General features: G+C 37.6%; 1 protein-coding gene across 2 annotated transcripts in view; it reads left to right on the top strand.

Annotated features, from left to right (window-relative positions):
• LOC126367539 (sterol O-acyltransferase 1) overlaps positions 1-26,919 on the top strand; it is a 75,418-nt gene that overhangs the window by 43,462 nt on the left and 5,037 nt on the right. The window contains exons 1-8 of one of the 2 annotated variants that reach the window (XM_050011112.1): positions 4,471-4,821; positions 7,568-7,817; positions 9,661-9,812; positions 12,388-12,524; positions 14,897-15,039; positions 19,306-19,435; positions 21,262-21,408; positions 23,965-24,102. In XM_050011112.1, the coding sequence (XP_049867069.1) occupies positions 7,579-7,817; positions 9,661-9,812; positions 12,388-12,524; positions 14,897-15,039; positions 19,306-19,435; positions 21,262-21,408; positions 23,965-24,102 (1,086 nt within the window). In that variant the 5' untranslated portion in view covers positions 4,471-4,821; positions 7,568-7,578. Of the gene's footprint in view, positions 1-4,470; positions 4,822-7,567; positions 7,818-9,660; positions 9,813-12,387; positions 12,525-14,896; positions 15,040-19,305; positions 19,436-21,261; positions 21,409-23,964; positions 24,103-26,919 lie in introns of those variants that run through there. The other variant, XM_050011113.1, reaches the window with a different exon arrangement.

Here is a 26,919-nt window from a genome sequence, read left to right as displayed (position 1 = left end):
CACAACACATACACACACACACACGCACGCACGCACGCACGCACGCACGCACGCACGCACGCACACACACACACACACACTCTACTGGGAACCTCCCACAACATATTATATATATTTATACTAGTGCATACTGAGTATAATAATACTATCTATGAAGCCATTGGTCCCGATTACTAATTTACTGATGTAAATACATAGTCATTACATGAGACATGTCAGAGGCCTATGGCAGTTAGTTAATAACCTTGACATCAGGGCTATTGGTGCTGGTCATCCACCTCACAACCCATACGATAGAAGAAAAAGATAGCCTCTGTACAGTTTAGGTCACACACCTTCGAAACGCATTTCTCGGGTATGTGAGTTTCCTGACGATGTTTTCCTTCATTTATGATTCAAACATGAATTCGACAATCATAGGTTTTGGCCCGTGCTGGATTCGAACATGCGACCTTACAGTGAGAGTCAAGCGTTCTTCCAACTGGGCTACCACGGCTAAAAGCAAACCCAGTAATTTATCTACCTACCCTGAAGATTTGACAGGTCCGGGTTTACAGGATCGACCTGTCTGACCTTCTGAACTAGTTCCAACCCGCCAAAAACCAGCCCAATACAGGTTAGGTCACATACCTCCGAAACGAATTATTTGCAAATATGGGACTCCTCGCGGTGCTTTCCTTCATCGCAAAATAAATAAAATGACGATGATGATCTCTCTGACCGATTTCGGCCATGGCGACCACTTCGACTCCTAGTTGGCACGACGCTGGAAATAAAATAAAATAAAATACCACCATAATTAATAATAAAAAGAAATAATAACACCGAACATCATCCTCATTGTATAATTTAGTAATAAGTAGATGCTAATTACGAAGTGACGAAGGGATCACCAGTGATCACATTTCCCCCGAAATGAATAATTAAGGGCCACTTTACCCTTTTTCTTTGAAGTGGGAAACAGATCCTTCTCTAAGTAAGTTATTTTCAATAAAAAATTAAGACTCTCTCGGTCCAGTTACACTTTCAACCATCGATTAAGCGCCTACACATGAACTATTATTACGCTATAATTTATTCGTTCTGATACTTATTTTATATACTGCTTTTGTTACTTTATTAATAACAGCTTTCGTGCTCTAGTGGTTAGAGCAATAGGCTCACGAGATGGAGATCCGGGTTCGATTTCCGATGGGGACAATATCGAAAATCACTTTGTAAGGCTGTCTTTTGTTTGACTAGGACATTGCAGGCTGAATCTCCGCGTTGTCCGAAAAAGAAAGGTGAACCTGTACTTCGGAATGCATGTTAATTAGAGGGTTCGATCCCGGGATCCCGGATCCCGGAATTCCGGGATCCCGGTCATGTTTTAGTCCCGAAAATTTCCCGGGATTTTCGGGATTCTTTATTTTCAGATAAGTCAATATAATGTACGTGTAACGAATGTGTATAAAATATCCGCTTCTCGTCGTGTAAGTATTGATTGATAGTTTTTTTCTTAACAAAAATGCCCCTTTCTATTACCAATACAATCCCGGGACTAGCCCGGGATCCCGACATTAACTTTAGATAATCCCGGGATTAGAAAACACGACCGGGATCGAATCCTCTAATGTAAATGTGGAGGCATTTGGTTGGTGGAGACCAACTCGCAGTGAAGCAACGTAGTGGAGTATGCTTCATACCCCCTCCGTTTGATTGAAAGGAGGCCTATGTCCAGCAGTGAGACGTTTATAGGCTGTTTCTTATACTTTATTAATTCTGATGAAAATTCGGTTATCTATCGGACAGGTACGAGTTAAATATGTACCTACTTATTTGCACTATTACGCACCTAGTAACGAAGTAAGCAGTCTCTGACTACGCACTGAACATGTAGTATAATATAATAATGTAACTATATCTCTTTATTACTTGTTTAAAATAGCTTAATATATTTTTTGTGATAAATTGAGTTTTTCACCTACATACAGACAACCAAAACAAGATAAAAGTGGCGTGTATTAATTTAAATTACAATGTAAGTATTTATTGTTTTCAATAACCAAAATTTTATAAACACGACCACTATTATACTAGCGGGAACAGTGTACCTACTCATAGTAGATAACAGGTTAGGTACAGATAACTGAATTGCGTGAGCATTATCATCTACGGCTGCCATTTCTGGGTGTAAATTAAATGCACTTTATACGAGTGGGACCTCTGTCCTATTGCCATCTGAGGACTAAAACGCCACATTAAAGCAATTCATCTAAAAACGCAATATTGTAAATTGACAAATGCGGACATAACATGCTTGCAACATGCTTTGTCACGTGAATTGCTTCAATGTGGCCTTTTAGAAGTTCTGAACTGCTATTAATTCCATCTTCAGGTAACTCGTGTAAATTAACAAGATGGTTTGCCAGTATGTAGTCTTTCGACGCGAAGTTTATAGTTAATTCGCACAGCTTATAGCTATAACTTTAGCTACGATCATGACCTAGGTTGGACGTGGGCCAGGTTGTGCGATGACCGCAAATGATCAGACTTGGCTGCTACATCATGAGATTGCGCTAGGGTAATATTTTTAGATATCAACTGTGTGTGCAGTTACTTACCTATTACCATAGCATAAGGAATAATACTACGTATAGAACGGCAACTCTCCGCTCCCCACCAGCGGCTGAGCTACACTTACCTCACTCCCTCTCGGTCTTCAATCGTATGGGTGTCAGACGTCACACACACTGATGCGCGTGTACGATAACGTAGTGTCTGTGTAAAACGAAGATTTTTGTATGAAGTTTCCGGAATGTGCTATTACTAAAATGCTTTTCTACTGTGGACGTTTCTAACCATAACATTACTATAATTTAATCCTAATCTAGGTAGATGTAGGTATACCTACATTTAACAATTGGTACTTGCCTAAACGTTATACGTAAAATGAAGCACACAGTGTGTTACCTGCCTTAAGCATTTTGACACCTAATGTATACCCATATCATTTATTATTCGTGGTTTGGCCTTAAAAGGCGAGATGGATTGAATGTAGGCGGCTCGTGGATGCATACAAAAATATCACTAAAGTTTATTTTTCACGGACGTCAAGTAAATAAGTATAATTATTAGCTATAAATAGAATTAATTATTGGTGTTCGTGCCTAAATTGCGAAATGGAATTATTTTGGTGTAGGCGTACCTAATCAGTGCTAGTGTAATTACTAAAATTTCATTTTCAAGAATAATCCAATGGGGATTATCAGATAATTACAATATATTATATTCTGGTACAAAAATGAAAGCTTCTAAAACATAGGAGAAATAAATAAATTAGTCCCGATTCCTGCAGACACATCCTAATTTTATTTTAATATTTATATTTTATATTTTAAAGGAAAGGGACGGATGATTGACAACTGTTAATTTTAAAATAAATGGATGACGACCCGGGCGAATAAAATAGGCATCGCGCTCATATCCAACCCGTTTGACGTGTGCTGTCAACTAAATTCTGTCGGGTTATTGGCCAATATAAAATATTGGAAGGGTTTTTTTAAAATTTTTGCCTAAAATTGACGTGTGTTCCATAAATTTTATGCCTGACGATTACCCGTCCCTTTCTTTTTCAGCGAATAAGAAAATGACAGGTATAACTTAAAATAAAATTAAATGGTGTGTACAGGAATCAGCACCGTTCTATACTTAATTATAATATTAGGTATATTTCACTTGAATTTTATGAAAATTATCCTAAAATGTACTGAAACCCGCTATTTAAAATTACACGTCAAACAATGTCAGGAAAATTAAAATTAAATTAATTCAGTATCTTCTAGCTTTTTAATGTGGTAAGTAAGCATACAATAATACAACAACAATACAAAAAAAGGGTCAGCACGGAATACAAACAATTTAGCGCGCCCGATTTGCGTTTATGAGCTTAGCCTGCTTTACTGTGATATTAATTTTATTCTGACAAGTTCAATAACCGCACCAATACCTTTTTTGAAATATAAAGTAACTCGAATCTTCAGAGGTACCTGCTGTAGCGTTTATAATAAAACAGAATCGAAACAAGAACGCAGTTTACGCGCAAAGGGTCAACGGAAATGTGTACCCAAGTGTTTTAATAACATAAAAGTAACTCATTAGAACTACAACTATCAAATACTTATAGGTACCAACTTAGGACTGCATAATTTTAAACTACATTTGTAACTAGTGTCACGGGCAAGATGATTCATGTTTGATTAACATATTATGTCTACATGTTTTTTCCTCTAAGTACAATAATTTATTAACATTTAAATAATTACATTTAACATACGACAAGACAATAAAACTTGCAAAAAGTAAGGACAACGGCCGTTTATCAGTTATCAGTGTCAATTAATCAATGTTACTATTTTTTATCACGATTCATTATCTCACTACACTTACCTAACGTAAAACTTATTGAGTGATAACAGAAAAACCATTCAATAAAGCCCAGTAGTACAAGTTATATCTCAAACGTCGGTCGTCTGCGAACAAATGAATAATTATTTATAATTTAATTAGATGTAAAAATTAGAGACAAAACCCGTTAAAAAGTTGCAAGTTAATAGATTAACTTGCGTAAAACAATATCGAACGATATCTAATCTTTATTTTATGTAAAAATAAAAGTTTTAGAGAATATGTGCGTTGGAAAAGTATTTGCATTATCTGGTGTGAAAGGTTAATAGATAGGCAACATTGTAACCATCGTAGCAGGGTATCATACGAGTTCCATTCAAAGTTTAGTGCTACTAGTAACGGCCTGGATCCTGTTACAATAGGCTGAAACCATTTGTAAGTACGCATTTCTTTATATTCTTTGTTAAATAAACAGTTTAATAATGGAAATCACCAACTACCCACATTTATAAATGCAACTCGTAGAAGTAAACAAACTTATTCATGGATGCGTAATCACGTATGTGTTATCAAAGAGATAACTTAAGCAAAATTATGGGTAATTTTCAATGGGAATTCGTTTTTAATTCACTATAATGTATTAGAAAGTATATAAGTAAGTAGTATTTTTTATAATATTTATCGTAGCAATTTCATAGTATGTATGAATGAAGACCTAGGCTAGGCAAAATTATTTTAGGGCTCCAGTGTTTTGGTTAGTCATAAAATATACTTAGGTAACTTAACTGATGTCAATAAAGTGTTTTATATCGTGAGGCTTAAGAGGCGGATTAGCAACCTCAGCAAAACTGGTGTCAGGGTTGTTATTGAGCCGCCAAAGGCCCCTGTCATGACTCATATAACGACTACGTTCTTACATCAGTAAATAGTAACGGGGACCAATAACTTAATATGCTTCCCGAAGCACAAATCATTTTGCAGACAACCAGGTGATCAGCCTGTAATGCCCTAACCAAACTAAGGATCACTAGGTGATTTTTGTGATATGTCCCCACCGGGATTCTAACCCGAGACCTCGGGATCGTGAGCACAACGCTCAACCACTAGTACCAAACAATGCTGGTCATGTGAACACAGCTTTATATTGTTTTAGTCACTAGAATCTAGTGTATGTTGTACTTATCCTTCTATAAGACCATTGTACTGTGTTCATGCAAATAAACGTTCTATCTATCTATCTATCTATAGGACGTATAACATATACCTATCAATTTGTTTATCCCATTCAAATAGTTCATTCCATATAATTCTAATATATTATATAGACAATCATTGAACTAAATACGATAACTTCTTACTGATAAGACTAAACTAATGACTCGTGTACTAATAGTTCAACTGCTTTGGTGCAAATGAAAATTAGCATCACGATTAAATGAAGGACTCATGGTCAGTTCTACTAAATTTCGGTTTAAATAGGTGTTTAGATCAAAGTTGAAAAGTACCTAATAATTAAAAACAATTTAAAAAATATTAATGTACTTACTATAAGTAAAAATCATCATCACCAGCCCATTAACGTCCCCACTGCTGGGGCACGGGCCTTCCTTATAGATGGATAGGGAGTATTGTAACATAACTATTGAGCAAACGGCCTCTGTGGTCCAGTGGTTGAGCTTTGATCTCACGATCCGGAGGCCCCGAGTTCGAATCCCGGTGGGGACATATCACAAAAATCACTTTGTGATCCCTAGTTTGGTTAGCACATTACAGGCTGATCACCAGTAAGATGATCCGTGCTTCGGAAGGCACGTTAAGCTGTTGGTCCCGGTTACTACTTACTGATGTAAGTATGTAGTTGTTACATGAGCCATGTCAGGGGCCTTTGGCGGGCCTAATAACCCAGACACGAGGGTCGATGAGGTTGGTAATCCACCTCATAACCCACACGATAAGAAGAAGAAGACTATCGAGCATATAAATGAGCATATCGTAAAATACGATTAAAGGGTTATGTCAACCACAATACACTAATTTTGACATGTATATAGGTATACCTAGAAAAAATATAAACCTACCTATTTCTAGATATCCCGTTCCTCATTATACTCATCACTAATTTAAGAGCCACGCTCTTATCGGTGTAGCATACTCCATTCTTGTCTATCAAAGGCCAATTCCTTCACTTCCTTATAAGACACGACGTTCACCTTCTCTTTGATCTATTCCATGTAAGCTCTTCTTGGTCTTCCCCTTCCTCTTTCCTGCCTCATTAGACTACAGAAACTTAATAAAACGCTCCCTTTATAAACTAAGGGTGGTATTAATAAACTAATCGCAGCTGAGACTGCCCTCAAGACCATGCTCAAGTCCCTGTTTTTATATAAGAACTGTCACAATGACATGATCTTGAGGGCAGTCTCAAAGCTGAGATTAGTTTATTAACCTCTCATCTGCTGAGATAAGAGGCACAATAGTTTTTACATTGTGTCTGGCCCTGATCAGTGTTTCCCGCATTCGAAGGGTTAATACCACCCTTAGTTCTTACATGACGTCACGTTATCGAGTGTACAAAAACAATAACCCTCAGCTTAGAAAACAGCTTACAAGTGACAGCTCAACTTAAGTTTTTAAGCCATCCCTAAACCTTACAGGGCTTTATTTAACGGCTAAACTTATATATCAGTTTGAACCTGTGTTGAATCTCTCCGAACAAGCTTAGGGTATACAGTCCCATAATAGGCACTTTAAGTTTAAGCTCGCGTTAATTGGTGGTACCTCGGCGATTATTTTCCCTAATCTGCAACCAATTAACATTAAAGAACAAATTAAAGAAGATTAAACTTTACTTCCTGCGACGCGACCCCTGGCGACTGTTTCACTAATTTGTCCTGTAAGGTAAAGATTAAAATTTCGACAAGTGGGTTGTGAAATGTCGGATTTCAGAGCGTCGCGCGTCGGATGGTCTGATCATTTACACTTTTGGTAACATTTTTGGTAACCTCTTCCCTTCTTTCATGTAGAAAGTTCATTATTTCATGTTATAAATTGATATCTCATTAGGTATGCGTCACATACCTACAATACTGAAAAAGCGCTATGCCTGTCCTTTAAAGCAATACTTAGATGATTATGTAAAAATCCTATAATACTAATACACTTCTCTTTCACTTCTTTTCAGAGTGAAATAAAATGTCTCAAAACGTGCGTCAACGCAGGCCGCAGCCGCAGCAACAAACGCAGATCCAAAATGGCGACGTGAAACATGGATCCATTGAAGGACAAGATCAAGAGTTCGTTGTGCGGGAGTCGCCCCTTACCGTCCTCATCGACACCTCGCTCCACATTAAGGCCATATACCACATTTTCGTCGTCATACTCCTTGTGATGTTTTGTGACACTGTCATATACGACTTGGTGGAAAGCGGAAAGCAAGTAATCGTTTATCATTCTATATGTTCTTGTATCTTCAAAAAGTCAATCGTACAAGTTGATCCATTTCACGTTCGGCGCGAACTACATTTTTCATACTGAGATAAAGCAATACAATAATCAAGAAGCATTCTTGCAATCAAATACAACAGTACAAAAGTTATAAGAAAGACAATAAAGTATGTAATAAAGAGATAAGGAGAGAGAGAGGCAAAATTATTCAACCGTAAAGTGAAAATTTGAAACTCCCAAAACGAGGTGGTTCTTAAAGTGCTCTTGTTTTTGACTTTATTACATTTCTGGGACGGTTCTATCAACTTGTACAGATATAAACAATCGTATTTAATTCTAATTGCATCATTCTGAACTCACGATAAGGAATTTATTGGCACGAGTGGAAATAAATTAGTCTGTTTACATCTGTATAGATTTGAATTATGATTATTCATGTTATTCACAGTTTTAGGCGCACTGTTTGTTAATTAGAAAAATATAACAAAATATTTAAGTAAGTACTTAAAATAACGGGAATCTCCGGCCATCTCTAGTAAATTTTATTTTCAAACTCTAGACTTTGAACCTCGTAAGACTCAGATTTTCAGACTCAATAATTATTATGGTATTCTATAAGGGATTTGGATTTTAAAAGGCATGCGGTCCTTCCTTACGATCTTAAAACGTACAGCTTTAAAGTTGCATATCCAGGGTATTTTATTTTGCAACTGTGTCCGTGGAAAGTTAATACGCAAACGGATCGATTTCGTAGTTGCAGGTGCCTTATCAGCCAATTAATAAGTATTCTGAAATCAAAATGATTTGGAATACGATAAGTTATTTTTTTTACGCCTGAATAAATATCGCAGTGTCTAATATCGCACCTAATTTTAATAAAAATGATAACATAATCTACTTTAATCTTTTAGTCTGTTTACACATAAAGAATAGAGAATGAAGCAAATGTGGGAGTGGGAAACAATTTTTCATAAGCTGTTAAACCAAAATTCTATTAGGCACAAAGGTAACTTCAATTAATGTGCTTTTGTAAGAGAAAATATACTTAATGAAGCGGAATCAGGTCATCCGATTATCTGAATATATGTTTATTTTACTACAGTATGAACAAACAGAAATGAATTCTGTAAATACCTACCTATTTACCTGTTTTCTATTACCTTGTATCAGCTTTACGCAGTGAGCTGAATCCTTAAATATGAAAATTGTTTATGGCTGTTTATTAACACGTTCCATCGCGGTACCCAGCTTTCCAAAACTATTAACGGCAATTTTGTCCATACAATATTACACTACTGCTCGGTTGAATTAATTTTCTGTTTGTACACAGGTTCACAGGTGCCCGAATCGCCACTATTGTCACAGGAAAATGGTGCTGATTCGGGCAACCAACAACTCAAATTAATAGGATTATAACTAGGCCCATCTCTTTCTTGTGTTATAAGTGAAGGACAGCACTTTTAGGGCTGCCAAACTAAACTTAAGTTAAGTATGTGTGCGCTAGAATAGCACAGGTAACGGCTACAACTGCGGTACATGAAAAAAAAAACTTATATTAGTTAAAAACGGCATATGGAAATTAGCAAAAGGGGCAGGCGCTTACGCCGCCTCATTCATTTCAATTTCTATACACAATTATTTAAAAACGTAAACGCCTGTCGCAATAAGGGTCCTTTTGATTTAAATTATCATAATAATTAAATCTAAAATATTAATCATTGTAGACAAAGATCTTCAACGGCGTTTGAAATTCGCCAACCAATAAAACCTAAATCGTACAGGACCATTTCCAATTATTACTTTTATTGTACTTTCCTTTTTGCTTTCTAGGGTAAACGTAGGGTTGTCAACAGTGAAGCACGGTTTCGGCGATATTCGACGGGGCGCTAAGTTATGGCTATTCGAGTTTGCTATCGCGATGCTATTCTACCCTGGGATGTTGGTCTACAGTGCTGGAGCCAAATTATTTAAGAAAATTCCTGGTAAGTCATATTGTGCCAAAAATTGTACATCTATTGATTCAGATGACGATAAAAGGAGTCTTCAACTAATAGACGCAGCGTATTTATATCTACGAAGATGGCATACGCTTATCTATGCGTCGAAGCTATACTCGTATCTATGCGATGTTTGTCACGTCAGCGTAAACAGCGTGCGGTAGCAGGTGCAGGCAAGATGACGTCTGGTGACTTGTGGTTCCGTCCACCCACCTGTCTATCCTAATAGGAATTACGGGCGCCAGTCGTGCCTGAGACTAGCATAGCGTCAAATCAAACAATAATAATTGGCCTCAGCATCTACGGGCATTTGATATAACGATTCTCGACACAGACGGCCAGGCAACGATTGAAGAATATTCAATTAAAGGTATCGTATGACATTTCTTTTCATAGTGGATAAAAAGGACGGACCGGTCTGGACACCAGATTTTAGTGTAAATCGATGATCCCGCAAAAATAAATTCAACGTCTCCTCTCAAATGAGAAATGTAGTACACATTACCATCACCATATAGGATACCATTTTCGGTTCTAAATCGAAATTACCTATCTAAATAAACAAACAAGTTAATTTAATATTCTAAAAATATTTAAAACTCACTGGAGATAAAATACTTAAAACAAAGCTAACGCATCCCTAGCACTTACTTAGTGTTGGAGCGAGTTTTACTCAAATACAAAAACGGTAGTGGTGAAAACGAGGCCCAGAGTGGCATCCTCGAGAATTCTCCAGCGAGAGGCCAAGAGGGCTTTGTGCGACCGTCCCTCCCACAGCTCGGTTAGTCACTTGATTCGCCCAGATTTGTAGTCCACTCATTGAAATTTTAAAGTTTAGTAGCTCATAATTTAAATAACTGAAAAGGATTTCTAAACCTAAATATACAATATGTTTTATTATATTTGTTAGTAGATTTCTTAAACCATGCAGGGCCGCGCCTGTGTCATTGTACTCGCATAGAGAGCTGTCGGGATTTACTTATAGATAACATAAATATACTTTAAGCTAAAATATATTTTATGGGTTTAACCAAGTAAACATAATGAGGTCATGTTAAAAAGAGATCTGGTTGTCGAAGTAGTGTCTCAATTTTCAGAGACCGACGGGCAGCTATCGCTATCGCCCATCTAATCACACTACCCTGGCCCAGCTTAGACTTTTCCTCTGTTTTTTAGCTATCCAGTATCCAATTTAATACCGACCCCGCCGGCGTGGTGGACGATTTTCCTCATTCAGCGCTTATCGCTATCGACCCACTAGGGTCGATTAATTCTTTCAAATATTTTTCCTCTCAGACGACGCCCTGAGCCGAGGTTCGCGCCCAACTGGGCACCCTCAGGCCTGTTGTCTTAAACGTTGTAACGGGTGAGAGCCTTCAGCGCTCCCCATTTGTCCGGCAAATCTACAATAAGTCACGTCAAAAAAAAAAGTATCCAATTTCAATTATCATGTATTTGTATTCTCGTTACATAAACATAAAACATAAACTGCCTATATACGTCCCACTGCTGGGCACAGGCCTCCCCTCAATCAACCGGAGGGGGTATGGAGCATACTCCACCACGCTGCTCCACTGCGGGTTGGTGGAGGTGTTTTTACGGCTAATAGCCGGGACCAACGGCTTAACTTCTCATTAGGTTAATATATTTTTATTTCGCTAACACTGTTGCCTGGACCATTAATAGACGGCCATATGGCTCACCTCCTACCGAGTTGAAGAAAGCTCGGTGAGGTGTGGATACTTAGATCATGTTGCGATAGATGTAGTGACTACCCCAATTGGTATATAGTCATTATATTACTGTTGTGTCTAACCACCATCTCTCGAGTAGGTAAACTGTAATATCCTGCTTTTGTTCCTGCGGTATTCTCACACGCAGCATGTAATGGATCAGCAAAGTTGTTTGATACTTTAGTGGATTTTGGCCGGAAGCTGGATGTTTACACACGCATTTTGTGTCATGGGAATAAGTTGCACAAGTTACTTTGAGAAAATAATCAGATCGATTTGCTCTAGGTCTAACCCACCAACCTGTTGTTGTAACACCCCCATGAGTACAAACATAAGCTTTTTTGCACTTGCCTATTTAAGGGGTTGTCGAATGGAATGGTAGGCTGAATGAAACGTAACGCAAAGTTGTGTGAAAGAGAGAGCGACGAGAGAGCGAGAGAGAGGAGACAATTGCAGAATGACAGGGAAATAGCTGACGGTTTTTTTAAAGAGGAAAACGTAGGAAATTATAAAACGTTTAAAATAAACAAAAGTAAAGAAATAATAATCGTTTCCTTTAAAGAAAGGGCATGAGCCCTATCCCACAATTTTTGGATTATTTTAGATTATGTCCTGGATTTTCATATACTTATTCTTAATGTCTATTACATTGCACATATCAATTGCCTACTAATGTAAAGGTACTTCTCCTTTGTTAGTCTTTTAAAATGTTACATTATTATCATCATCTCCCTAGCATTAACCTAAGTTCAATTACTTAACCTGAAGATTTGACAGTAAAATGTTATATGTCCTCTATATAAAATTATCAGTGATCTTCTTTATAGGTCTCAATGTAATATGGACTGGTATCGGGCTAGCTGGTGTCGTGGCTTTGGAGGTGGCCATACTCGCTGTACCGACTTGGGACTTGGGCAGGACACACTTGGCTCTGGGCTCCTCGGTAGCTGTCACTACCGAAATGGTAAGTTTTGAAGTATATAAAAAAGTAAATTAAAAGGAAGAAACAAGTGGATGACTAACTGCCCGACCTAAATACCTATGTTCCACTGCTTGGTACAGGCCTCTCTCCCCTCAATCAAACGGAGCGGGTATGGAGCATACTAGGTATTTTGTTATTTTTGTTTTTTCATTATTTTTATTGATATATTTCTAAATAATGTACATTTATCCGAGTAAAATGATTTTGCTGCTTTTCTTGATATATGGTATCTCAACAAAACTTTTTTGACATAATATATAATTTAAGTTTCACAAAAAGCTCAGTTAAGTGTGTGTCACTCCCCCATAGACGTGAACTTATGTTATGTAAGTTTCATCAGAACATAATCCATATAACACCTATTTTCATTGGAATGTTAAAATGGTATAAAATGTGAAAAGTAGAATTGAAAAGAGTACTTAATCAAAGTTACTTAGAAGGCGCTCCTCTCGGTTAAACGGCATTGTGTTGAGAAATAAATTTATACATTATTATAGCCAAATTGCACCACATACTCGTATATTCAAAAGGCTTCTGCCAGCAGATAACATTTTGCAGTCAGATATACTGTAATGCTAAGTACATATGGTATGCAAGCAAAGCATTGTTCCCTTAAAAGTTTGTTTTAGATGTAAGTAGTTTTAGTATTATCCTCTTTATACTTAACTCATAGTAAACTTGTAAAGCAGACTGTGTGCATTTTGTGTGTGTGAGTATTTCTGTGTATATGTTTGTGTGTGTGATTGTGAGTACAAACCTAACAAAGAGGTAACGAACTTCCTGCTATCATGACGTCACAGGAGCGGAAGTTGATAGAAACGTTATGTAGGCGGACTCTGGGTACGTTGTCATCTTATCGTATGCCACTCATATCTGCGCAATTTGTTATATAGTATCTATCTACTTACCTACTTTTTGTCTCTTATAAAACTACAAACCTAAAGGCCATTGATAAATTGGTAAGCAATAGCGTTTAGGACCACTTTTAGAAATATGTGATATGCGCAACTCGAGTTTTTAATGGCCGTACGGCCGTACTAAAAGTACTTTAATAGCATGAATTGTATAATTTAAGTTATCTAAACATTTTGTTATAATGAAGCCCCTTGCTGAACTAACTAGAAAAAAACTTGCATAATAGGCTTAAAAAGAGACATTAAAGTACTTACACTTTAAAGTTGATGGTGAAGATTGTACAGTAAATAATGATTTAAATAAACGCTTCAAAAAGTCAAAGGTTATTTTAGATTCTCAGTCCTTATTTAGGGAATACTATTTTTCTGGGAATAAAACGAATCAGTCTTCCGACCTTTTTTCATTAAGTTCGATGCTTAGGATAGATGGTATACTTTGTCACCGCCTACACTAAAGGAGCAAATTATTTATATTTCAACTCTTGACAATTTTAAGCACTCAGCCAAGTAAATAAATCTATGTCCTCTTTTAGGGTAATTTAACGCGAGTTTTATTTAGTGACATCATTTTGAATAGGAGTGTTTAAGTCTTCTCTACCTTGCAACAATAGTTTATTTTTAAAACTTTTGGGAACTCAAACCCTCTGACCCAGGTTTGTGACCCAGGCTTAAAAAGTTACGATGATACAAAATAGACGGAACATATTCTAACCTCAGTTACGAAAATCTAGTACGTATTGAGTTTTAGCTACGTAGTTCTATAGAAAAAGTTAGTACTCGTAGATACCATCCCGTAACAAATCCGGGGCACGCATGAATCTAACATATTATGTAGAAGTTGATAAATTATCATGCGGTGAGAAATATATTGTGACGCAGAAAAAAGTGGGGTGAACACGAACTGTACATTGGATAAGATTTAGTACACGTCCTGTGACGTTCATCATTGGGTGGCCACTAAACCCACGTTACATGACCAATGATCGTTTTCACCTTCATATCATGCATTTAGTGTAATAATGCTTGGATCGCTTTCCCGGTTGTGTGCAACAAGCTCAAACATTGAAGACAATCTAAGGAAGCATACTTTATTTCGAGCACACTGCATTGAGTACCTGCTATGACTCGATGAAAACGAGTAGATGAAAACCCATCAGTAGGTGCATTATGTGTGAGCGACATTATGGTTTTAAAAACGAAATAACACATCTTGTTTGCCTTGCGATGCCGCTCCACTGTATTTCGCACTTTCAGAGAATTGGGTCTCAAATGCACATAACTGCAGCCGCAGGAAGGCATTTTTCTTATACCATACGTGTTAGTTTAGATATAGGTTACTACTATTGCGTTTATACCTCCTCATTCCTCGCTTCACACCCAGTTATATGATCACAATGATCACTTGCTGTATTGGTTATAAAATATCATCAAATATTTCAGTTCCGCTTGGCAATGAAAATCTGCGCGGTGGCGGTTGCGTGTGCGCCGCGGTATCACGGGGATTCGACGCCACTGCCAACCCTGTCACAATACGTGTACTTCCTCTTCGCACCCACATTTGTATACAGAGATCAATACCCTAGGTAGGTATTCAAAGTATAAAGAGTAACATTTGTATGTAAACTGTTTAGGAGGATAAAAATATTTTTCACCATTTTCATTTAAAAAGGGATCGTTAAAATCTCTTCTCGTCTCTTCTAAGATACATAAATAACACACCAACACTACGCGTACCAAATACCTAATGCTAACCCGTGCGAAGGGTTATTCATGCATTAATTACCTATTTAAAAGTACTTACTGAATATTTTAAACACTTACCTACTTTTTCAAACTTTTTATTTTCTATTTTACTTTATTTAATTCGTAATATCTTATACAAAATATTTATTTTTGGTGAATTCTTCACCAAAAATAAATATTTTGTATAAGTAAGCAAGTATTTTCCCTAAACTACAGGTAGTGACGAATTTAGGTTTAGTGTGGGAAGACCGGAGATCCAATGGTAATAGGTATACTCAAAATATATTAGGAATACCATTTCGTTGAACTTAGTTCATAACAATCTATTAAAGGATATGCGAGAATACGCACGTGTATAAGTAAGTACTCGAAATGTGAGAAACACTTACTTATTATTTATATCGATTTGTTGTAGAAATATAAGTTCAATAATTCCCTACGATTAGGTACTAACGACACCAGGAGGTTTTAAAAAGGCCACTTCGAAGTAATTCATCTAAAAAGCAATATTGAAATCAGAATCATTTATTCAACGTAATTATCATGGATAAACTTGTTGAAGGTCAATGTAACATTTTTGAATTTACGTCATTTCGCAAGGTGTTATGGCTCAGGAGAAGAAATGACAAGAAACTACAAAAGCAACACATCTTTTAAAAACCAATGAGGATATACATTACAAGTTATTTAATAACTAGAGGAACACATTTAATACCAGACATTTTTATAATTTAGGTAGTCATTAATCTTATAATAAGCTTTTTTACATAAAGTAAGCTTCACATGAGCTTTAAATTTATTTTCTGACAAATTTAAAATATTATCTGGTATTTTATTGTAAAAACTTATACATAACCCCAAAATGGATGAATTGAATTTACTTTCTTGTATTGTAAGTATCACTTTCACAGTTTCTCGGAAGGAGAGATACATTTTTACGTACATACATAATGTTTTCATATACTTACGTATATATTGACTTGCGACCGTCAGTATATTTATTTCTTTAAACAGCTCCCTCAAAGAGTCCCGACAACGCAGCTTATAAATAGCGCAGCTTATAATTGCTATTTGACATTATTGTTTGCATTGCGCACTTACTTTAATATGCGCCAATGTCGAATTGCGGTATTGCTTTTTAGGTGAATTGCTTTGATGTGACATATTTCCCCCTAATGTCTTCATATGTCTTCGTCATATTTTTTGTCATGAAAAATTGTGAGAGAATTAACTATTCCTAAGCTTCATATCGATCATCGTGGAGATCCTTGGGGGAGGCCTAATGCCCAATTCCGTTCCGATCCTTTCTCTAGGGACCAGTAACGGATCATCAATTATCTAACAACAACTCCAGCCGGACCTCTTTTTAGTCACATTTTTGAATAAAATCTTCTTATTATCGAATTTCTACTTTCTTACACATACATAGAAAACATTTTCGCTCCTTACTTCCTGGTGTTGATTCCCACTATTTGCAATTTTACAAGGAAGAAATAGCTAGCTGTAAAGCTGCTGTCGTGCTTCAGCTTTCTTCATATTTGATATCTCATCGGTAGTTTTGTGTGCAATGAAGAATATATACTGTTTTCGGTTGAACAAAGAACTTATCGAATTATTTGTTAAAAAAAATACTAGTAAGTACCTAAATACTAGTATAGAGAAAGTAGCTTCAAAAAGTTTTAATGCTTACCTACGATTTACAAACCTTGTGACTTTGGACTGAGTGGAATCTTGATGTCCCTTTTTTGACGTGAGTTATTGTAGATTCGCTTTAGATGGTATTAAATACTTGGGCGGAAAATCCGATCAACGAACGGTACTCAAAATTAATTAAAAACAAAGCGCAGTTTGCGTTTGAAGTTCCTCTGTTATATGTTTACAAAACCATAATATACTCAGCTACTTATATCTAACTTTTTCTTTTTTGCATTCGCTGAATAAACAACTAGAAATGTTAAAGAAATTTTCTACACAAATTGTTGTTTGCATCTATATTTTTACCTAAGCTATCCACGCGTTAAATTAAACTTTGTGAAACTTAAACAAATTATTTCGTTTATTCAAATATGAAATTGTTTAAACGAAGAAAACTTTAGACTGAAAGTACCTACCTATTGGATCATTGTACACATAGATACATAGGTATATAAGATCACGCGTATTTCGCTTTGGGGTAGGCATAGACCAGGGAATTCCACTGGATCATTATATAAATGTAAATTAATAAGTACGTATCTATAGGTAGGTATTATAGGTAATACATCGAATTAAAATCCTCAGGTAACAACTAAAATAAAACAACATAGGCATATTTTTATCAGTGAACAAACAAATACATACCTATTCGTAATTAATCTAATCAATAAAAAAATACAGCTTAGTTTCATTAAGCACGTATTGAGATTAGACACTGCATATCTGCCAATAAAAATAGGTACGGTCACGACGAGTACTAATATGTATATACTTTGAAACCATGTCACATTAACTTTTTTGACAAATTAAACTGTAAGTCTCATTATATGTCAAACATGATAGTGCGACAGGGTTCTAAAGTGGGTACATGATATTGCTCATGACTGTACTACAGAATGAGGGACTTTTCAGGCTACGTTCTTCAAAAAAACAATTAGATGGCGCTGTACAGATTTTTCTTCGTTTAAACCTTGTAGTTTCATGGATAACAGACATACGCATCTTTTATCTTTGTCTTTGGTTGTAAATGATGACCCTTTTTATTACGCCCATTATTATTATTATCAAAATAAAGATCCGAGAAGCAATATACATAATTATATACATAATGTGACCCAAATATCAAGCAACAGTTATTTTATATGCTTCTGCCATTACATTGTATTTAAATAATTGTGTACCCGAGTAATGAGAAAATAGGTTATTATCACGTTAAAGCTGTATAACATCATATAGGTACTTATATGGTTTTTAGTACCCTGGAAAGTTCCTAATTACTAAAATAAAAATAAAATTAAGATAGAATGTTAACAACTTACCCGATGGGGACATTGTCGAAATCACTTTTTGTGACTGTCCTTTGTTTGGTAAAGACTTTTCAGGCTTGAATCACCTGATTGTCCGAAAAAGTAAGATGATTCCGTGCTTCGGACGGCACGTTAAGCCGTCGGTCCCGGCTATTAGCCGTAAAAACACCTCCACCAACCCGCATTGGAGTAGCGTGGTGGAGTATGCTCCATACCCCCTCCGGTTGATTGAGGGGACGCCTGTGCCCAGCAGTGGGACGTATATAGGCTGTTTATGTATGTATGTATGATAACAACTTTCCTCATTTATTCAAATATGTCCATTAAGGGTACATTAATAAACGCGTCCGAGACAAACCTACAATAAGTCACGCCCGAAAATGCTGACTTTTAAAACAATAACCCTCCTTACTTCGCTGTAGTCGGGTAAAGAAATTGAAATGAAATAATTGAAAACCCTTACGCTGCGTTCTGGTTATTCCCGCCCACTAAACTCATCTGGCAGAATGTCTCTGTGAGTCCCCGGTGGGCTTGCTTGTTGGCACGGCGCATGAGCACCTTGGAAAATATTACACACTAGAGCGCAATCTTCGGTATTTGTTGCAAACCTACCAAACCCAATTGGCTAGACTATCATGTCTTCGAATATTAGGGGAAAATTTTATTTTATTTATTTTATTTGGGGAGCTTACAGCATTATTTACACAATCAAAATCTTAATAATAAATAAAAAATAAGATTTTTATTCAGATCCCTAGTTTGCTCAGAACATTGCAGGCTGATAGCCAGATTGTCCGAAAGTAAGATGATCAGTGCGTCGGAAGGGCACGTAAAGCAGACGATCACGGCCACGATTTACTTAAGTAAGTATGTAATCGTTACATGAGATATAACAGCTCAATAGCAACCCTGATCTTAATATAACCTTGATAAGGTCGGTCATTCATCTTACAACCCACACGAGAGAGAAAAATAAAATACTTATATAATGTACCATTTTTAGAACTTATTACAAACTTAACAATGTTTACCAAGTTCAGTTTATTCGATGATCAAGCAAAAAGTGCGGACAAAAACCAATTAAAATGTCTTCCTCTTCCGCAGGACCAAGAAAATCAGATGGGGCGTGGTGGTGTTCCATCTCTTGGAAGTAGCTGCTATTATATTCTATGATAGCTTTTTATGGGAACGCTTCATTCTGCCGTACTGGTCGGATTACGGTAAACAACCGAAGGTAAGTTAATGAAATAACATTATAGCCTATTACCATTAACCAGGCATAAATCCTAGAAACCACATGATATTAATTATCTATCATCCAAATATGAATTCCAACTCATAAACTGCCTATATACGTCCCACTGCTGGGCACCGGCCTCTCCTCAATCAACCCGAGGGGGTATGGAGCATACCCCACCACGCTGCTCCACTGCGGGTTGGTGGAGGTGTTTTTGCGGCTAATAGTCGGGACCAACGGCTTAACGTGCCCTCCGAAGCACGGAATCATCTTACTTTTTCGGACAATCTGTCCCCATCGGGAATCGAACCCGGACCTCCAGATCGTGAGCCTAACGCTCTAACCACTAGACCACGGAGGGTGAATTCCAACTCGTAAAGTCGAATTCACTGGTTTAGGCATAACGGCCTCCGTGGTCCAACGGTTTGAGCGTTCGGCTCAAGATCCTAAGGTCCCGGGCTCAAATCCCGGTGGGGACATATCACGAAAATCACTTTGTGATCCCTAGTTTGGTTAGGACATTACAGGCTGATCACCTGATTGTTCGAAAGTGAGATGATCCGTGCTTCGGAAGGCATGTTAAGCCGTTGGTCCCGGTTACTACTTACTGTTGCAAGTTAGTAGTAGTTACATGAACGATGTCAGGGGCCTTTGGCGGTTCAATAGTAACCCTGACACGAGGGTTGATGGGGTTAGTAATCCACCTCACAACGTACACGATAGAAGAGAATAAGATTAATTCCCATGATTACGCGCAACATGTTTAATTTCAGCGACACGACGCGGCATTAAAGTATTAACCGATTTTCATCGCATTATTATGAAACAATATTTGCCACGAAATTTATAAGCCTTCGAAATCCAGTTACGTAATAAACAATTTAAATAAACGTGTACTTACCTAGAATTATCGTGTTACCATTGGTGAGTGAAGTATTTATATCTTTTTACAAGTACATGACAAAAACATTCTTACAGATAAAATAATAATTTTAGAAATAATACTAATAGAAAAAAAACAGCGCAATAAAAAAAATAAGGGAAACAATATACAGAAAACTATTCAAACAACCGTCCCCCCAGTGACCCCTGTATAAAAGAGTGTCCATTATACTGGTCGCATTGCCTCGCTGGGCAGCCAGTCTTTGAAATAAGAAGGACCCGTATCGCCGATCTCCGCCTTTCTCTCATCCTCCGACCAATATCAAGTGCGAAACGAATTGCTTCAGAGCCTCACGATCCAGTAGTTTCAATGGCAAAAGGAACGAAGTCATACATCGATTCCATGGCCGGAGTATTTAGTATTTCCTCTGGGAAGCGGCCACCGCAGCTGCACCGGCAGTCAGCCGAGTTAAAAATAATCCATCACTCATCAGACGACATTTATCTGAATTATTAATTTAGTAATAAGTATTTTTAAGCTGCATAATATTATAAATATAACGGCCACGGCCCAGACAGCGTATTTCGAAATGCATACATATAAACGCTGTATAAGTATACAAGGTTAGTGACATCGTAACAAATACTGAGGGGGATGATTCAAACCATGATTCTGAGTTAATATCAAGTGGAATTTTCCGTCACAAAATTCATGATTTTTTTTTAGTTTTTAAAATAATTTAATTCTATACTTTTGCGACGGAAAATTCCAACTGATATTAACTCAGAATAATGAGCCGAATCATTCCCCTCAGTATTTAGGTACACTGTAACGAATACTGAGTGAGATGGTTCAGACACACCCGGGACCTCCGAGCTGTGAGCTCAACGCTCACCCACTGGACCACAGAGGCAATAATATATATCCTCATTGTTTACAGATAGAAGCCGGCACGGTAGTCCGGGGTATGTTTGCGTGTGTGCTCCCCGGAGTGATCTCCTTCCTCTGTGGATTCTACATGCTGCTGCATGCGTGGCTGAACGCCTGCGCTGAGATACTGACTTTCGGAGACCGACTCTTCTATGAGGTCAGTACTAAATACTGTTTATAGATAGGAGTAGACACGGTTAGCCAGGTGAGTACTCCCTGGAATGACCTCCTTCTACTGCGGATTCTACATGATGTTCCTCGCCTGGCTAAAGACCCTCACACTCGCGATTTGGAAACCGACTCTTCTATGAGGTCTTCACCTAAACTACGTGACTAGCGCTCAAGGCCTGCGAAGCATCCCTATTATGTGTGTACTTTGTAATTTAGAATAGAATTGAATTTTTTTATTATAAAAGGACGCCACACACAAAAACAAGACAATAACATCATTTAAAATTCTCGCAAAATAACAATAAAGGATGTTCTTGTTAGCATAACAATAGTCTGAAATAAGTGATTTTATATTTTTATGTTTATAAATTAGGTACTAAATAAGTGCGACAATACACGTCGTGATTTCTTTCTAGTTCCCGGATTTGGGACCGTGATTCAATTATCGAAAGGTAGGTCTGGTAAGTTAAGGTGGGTATTAATAAATCGCACTTACAAGTAAATTACCGCACTTTTAAGTAGGTAGGTGTAATTTGTATTAAACAATCTTCTCGACCTTATAAGTTTACGTGACCTATTGTAAACAATCTTTTTATCCGGAAAATCACACGTAACTTATATTATGTAGATGCGGAATTTTATTAACATTATAAATACGCGTATTAAAAATTGTCATATCCCGACCAAATCAGCAGCATAACTTTCTATTTTGGAGTTGGAAATTATTTTCCTAATGAGTTCGTCGGACATTCCGAAAACTTTCATAACATGTGTAGGAGCCTAATGACGAAGCTTCAATGCAAATTATCTTCCGGCCGTCGATATTTCATCTCAGACCCTATAAGGTCTTTGCATATTTAAAAGTTCTCAGCTTCCATATTTTGTCACCGTCAAAGTGAGATTAATGACATCCCTTGTATAAAAAGTTCTACGAAAGTCATGAAATTACGAAGACCATGACAGTCATAATTCATTCAGGAATGACGGTATAAGCAATTAAGGATAATATTTAAAAGATCATTAATAATTATTATACAGGATTATAAAAAAGTCATTATAAATACTTACAACAAAAAAACATTCTATTTACTTTATTCTTTGAATTTTAATTAGTCGCTTCTTAAAAATTATCAATCTATTACAAATCTTTCAGAAAAAGTATAGTTTCTGGTAAGCACACACTAGGGCAGTCTATTTCAGTATGTATCTATTAAAGGTGTGTGCTGTATGTAAAAGGGGAAAAGAATGGTTTCCGATATGGTATACGTTTGCAAAGGGAACTATGCCCATACAGCCATGTCTTATGTAGGTATAAATAATGAAAGTTGATGACGATGAATGATAAAACCTAAGCCTCCACCCTCGGAGCAGACTCCTACTCCGAACCCCAAACGAATTAACTCAAAAGTTCGCATAAACTTTTGAGCTATGAAGCGGCTTGTTGGCACGAAGCGAAAATAGATAGGCACACTTTGTTTGTTGAATATTCCGATATAATAACACTATCGCGAATGTTCTCCGACTAACTTAATGCGATCATTAACCACAAAACACCACTTCGTATTAATTATTTTGATTATTCAATGGAGAAATCAACAGTCCCGTTTCCGTTCCCGCCAAAAAGTCTGAGGGTATACGACGGAGACAGCGGAATATACACAACAAAAGAATGAAATGCCTGCCAGACGTCTGCTTATCCAGAGAAAAAGATCTTTTTCGAATAATAAATTATTATCTCTCTCTCTATAAATAAAAAAAATATAAAATTAAATAATATATTTAAATTATTATAATTAATATAAATTAATGCAACAAAAGGTTGACTGCTTGTGCATTAATTCTTCAATGAGGGCCTTTCCAGGCTACGTGCCTCAAAACAATATAGATTGTGCTGTCGAGATATAACGTGTTATTGTTTTCTTTTCTCATTAGTCGGGTAAGTACATAATTATTCGAATACAAAATGTAATAGCAGAAGCATAATATAATAAAAGCGGCCAAGTGCGAGTCGCCCATGAAGGGTTCCGTAGCAGCAAGTAACAGTTCGTTGTAATTTAGATCGATGTTTTAATAAAATTGCGGTTTATGATTTATGACGTATTTACCACTTTGGAAGAATCTCTCGCGCAAACTATTCAACTTAGAAAAAAATATATATTACCTCTAAAAACCTCAATACCATTTTTGAAGACCTATCGACAACCCACGCGTATGGGTTAGATTTTTTTTTTCAGTTTCTGTTCTAGGTATGGGCAACCCCAAAAATGTATTGCTCTTTTTCTATTTTGTGTGAAAATATTAATGCGGTTCACAGAATACATCTACTTACCAAGTTTCAACAGTATAGCTCTTATAGTTTCGGAAAAAAGTGGCTGTGACATACGGACGGACAGAGGGACGGACAGACAGTCATGACGAATCCACAAGGGTTCCGTTTTTGCCAATTGGCTACAGAACCCTAAAAATACAGCGCCATTTGTATTATTTTTGGGAACGTAGCCTGAAAAGTCTCTCATTGCATTGTAGGGTATGATTGTTTCAGGATTGGTGGACTAAATCCCAGTTCTCTCAGTACTACCGAGCATGGAACCGCGTGGTGCACTGTTGGCTGCGGGACCACATCTACCGACCGCTGGCGCCGCGCACAGGACGCGCTTGTGCCACCTTTGCTGTCTTCTTAGTGAGTATTAATAATAAAACACTTGCACAAATTAAGTGAGCGACAGACAGAGGGTGAAGAAGAGAAACTACAATCACTTAGAATGAAATTATATTTGGCTGGCTCAGCAGGCTGGCTGTTCCATTAATTATGCTGACTTGAACTCATGGAACGACGCTGGTCACGGCGTACGGGTGTGAGCAGGCGGGCGAAGGTACCGGTTACGTAACACACACAAGGAACGTAAAGTACATACAACACAAATAATATAATAAAAACACCCCCCTACCCAACATAAACAGCCTATACAGGGAGTTAGTGACGTCGTTACGAATACTGAGGGGGATAATTCGAAGAGTTAGTTTTCGTTACGATGTCACTAACACCCTGTATATGTCCCACTGCTGAGCATAGACCTCCCCTCAATCAACAGAAAGGGGTTCAAAGCTTGCTCCACCACGCTGATCCACCGCGGGTTGGTGGAGCCTTAGTTCAGGTCACCTTAAAAATAATGCCACTGAAAGGTTCGCGGTGATCACACTGGCGCCTGATACTAGGTACTAGTTGATTTTAGGTACCTATTATTGGTACAAACAAAACAAATCATCTCCCTAGCATTATCCCGTTTCTCACAGGGTCCGCTTGCCTAACATGAAGTTTTGACAGGTCGGGTTTTTTACAGAAGCGACTGCCTATCTAACCTTCCAACCGCGACGGGAAAACCAGCCCAATACAGATTAGGTCACATACCTTCGAAAATGCATTTCTCGGGAATGTGGGTTTCCTCACGATGTTTTCCTTCACGGCTGAGCACGTGATAATCATTTATGATCCAAACATGAATTCGAAATCAAATTCGACAATTATTAGTTTAGGCCTGTGCTGGATTCGAACCTGCGACCTCAAAGTGACAGGCAAGCGTTCTACCAACTGGGCTACCACAGCTCGATACAAACAAAACAAATACCTACCACAATAACCAAATACAATACAATACAAAAACGCTTTATTGCACATATAAACACAACACTAAAAATAATTAGAAATGAGACAAGAGAAGTACAATCGGCGGCCTTATTGCTAAATAGCAATTTCTTCCAGGTAACCTTCGGGTGAATGAACTATTACCAAATACATACATACATACATAAACTCACGCCTATTTCCCACCGGGGAAACCAAATACCAAATGCTTACGTATATACGGCGATACGGCTCACCAACTATCACGTTGGTCTAATAGAAAGCTTGACGAGGCGTGAGTACTTAATTCATCTTACAATCGATGTACCTTTGACTACCCTAATTGGGATATAGTCGCGAGCTTATGTAATGTTAGTTACGGGTATACGAACACACCGAAACCAATCACCTTACCAAATGCACAAGACATGTCATGATCGAGTTGTCCTTTAATTACCTTGCTCTTTGATTCATCATCATCAGCCCATTAACGTCCCCACTGCTGGGGCACGGGCCTTCCCTATGGATGGATAGGGAGATTGGGCCTTAAACCACCACGCGGGCCCAGTGCGGATTGGTGGTTATTAAGGACTGCTAATGCAGCCGGGACCAACGGCTTAACGTGCCTTCCGAAGCACGGAGGAGCTCGAGATGAAAACTTTTTTTTTTGTGGTCACCCATCCTATGACCGGCCTTTGCGGAAGTTGCTTAACTTCATCAATCGCAGACCGAGCGCGTTTACCGCTGCGCCACCGAGCTCCTCGCTCTTTGATTAACCCCAACTAATAATTCTAATAGCAACACTGTATATAGGTACCGTACTAATTATGGACAGTCTATGCCTAATTAGAATACGTGTATCCTTAGGCCTAATTCCTTCTGAAGCCGAACAAAGCTGCTAATTACAAGTAACGAGGCCATTGACCTGCTTCGCTGAACATTGTTTGCAGTAGGTAAGGTAATTTCAGACAGGATGCACGAAATGTAAGCGATGCGGCAAAACAGCGATAGGGTTTTTTTAGTCTTTTATCAGTGGTAGAGACGTTAACCTATGTGAGGTGTATTAGGCTGGTTTTCCCTTCACGGGTTGGAAGGTCAGACAGGCAGTCGCTTCTGTAAAAAACCGGACCTGTAAAATCTTCAGGTTAGGTAAGCGGACCCTGTGATAAACGGAATAATGCTCAGGAGGTAGAGGTGTAAAATATTTTTCTATTACTACTGTTAACTCTACGTATAGACAACAAAAATGCACGGGATTCACTAAGCTAATCACGTTGTTGTCCTTAGCTTATGTCAAACCTATTTTGCCAAACTGAAAAGCATTTTAGAATGACGTGAAATTGACGAGCTAAAAGAAGCAAGATTCTTGATTTATTCAACTGTTACATTCATTTTTCAAATAACTATATTTCTGGGTTGTTAAATATCGGTTAACGATTTGGGATCTGGTAGGTGCTAGGGGGACTCCATCGAGCACCCTGAGACCTGTTGTCTTTAACTTGGTACCGGGTGAGAGCAGCGCTCCCCATTTGCCTGGCCAAGTAGTTAATGTCACCTGTGGCAAATCTACAATAAGTCACGTAAAAAAAAAGAATTGCCGCATCGCACCTCTTAATTTCGTTGTGCCTTGTTATTTGTTCGAAGTAAGCCAAAGTCTGCATTAATTGACAACCCCTTTGTTGGCTTCATGCTGAGATTAAACAATACAACCCTATTAGTATGCTTTCGTCAATGAAATTGCCCACAAACTCGGCGGTGGGCAATTTCTGTCGATCATTCTGCAAAATAGCTTGACTTCCCACGCCCCATAGATGCGTAACGTTAATGGTCTAATCACCCAATTTCACGCCAATGTATGTTATCGGGGCTGTAGGT

The sequence above is a fragment of the Pectinophora gossypiella genome, chromosome 6, assembly GCF_024362695.1.
Source record: "Pectinophora gossypiella chromosome 6, ilPecGoss1.1, whole genome shotgun sequence".
NCBI classification, from domain to species: Eukaryota; Metazoa; Arthropoda; class Insecta; order Lepidoptera; family Gelechiidae; genus Pectinophora; species Pectinophora gossypiella.
Note: the sequence above shows the minus strand (reverse complement) of the source record. Positions and strands in the feature narration are given on the sequence as shown.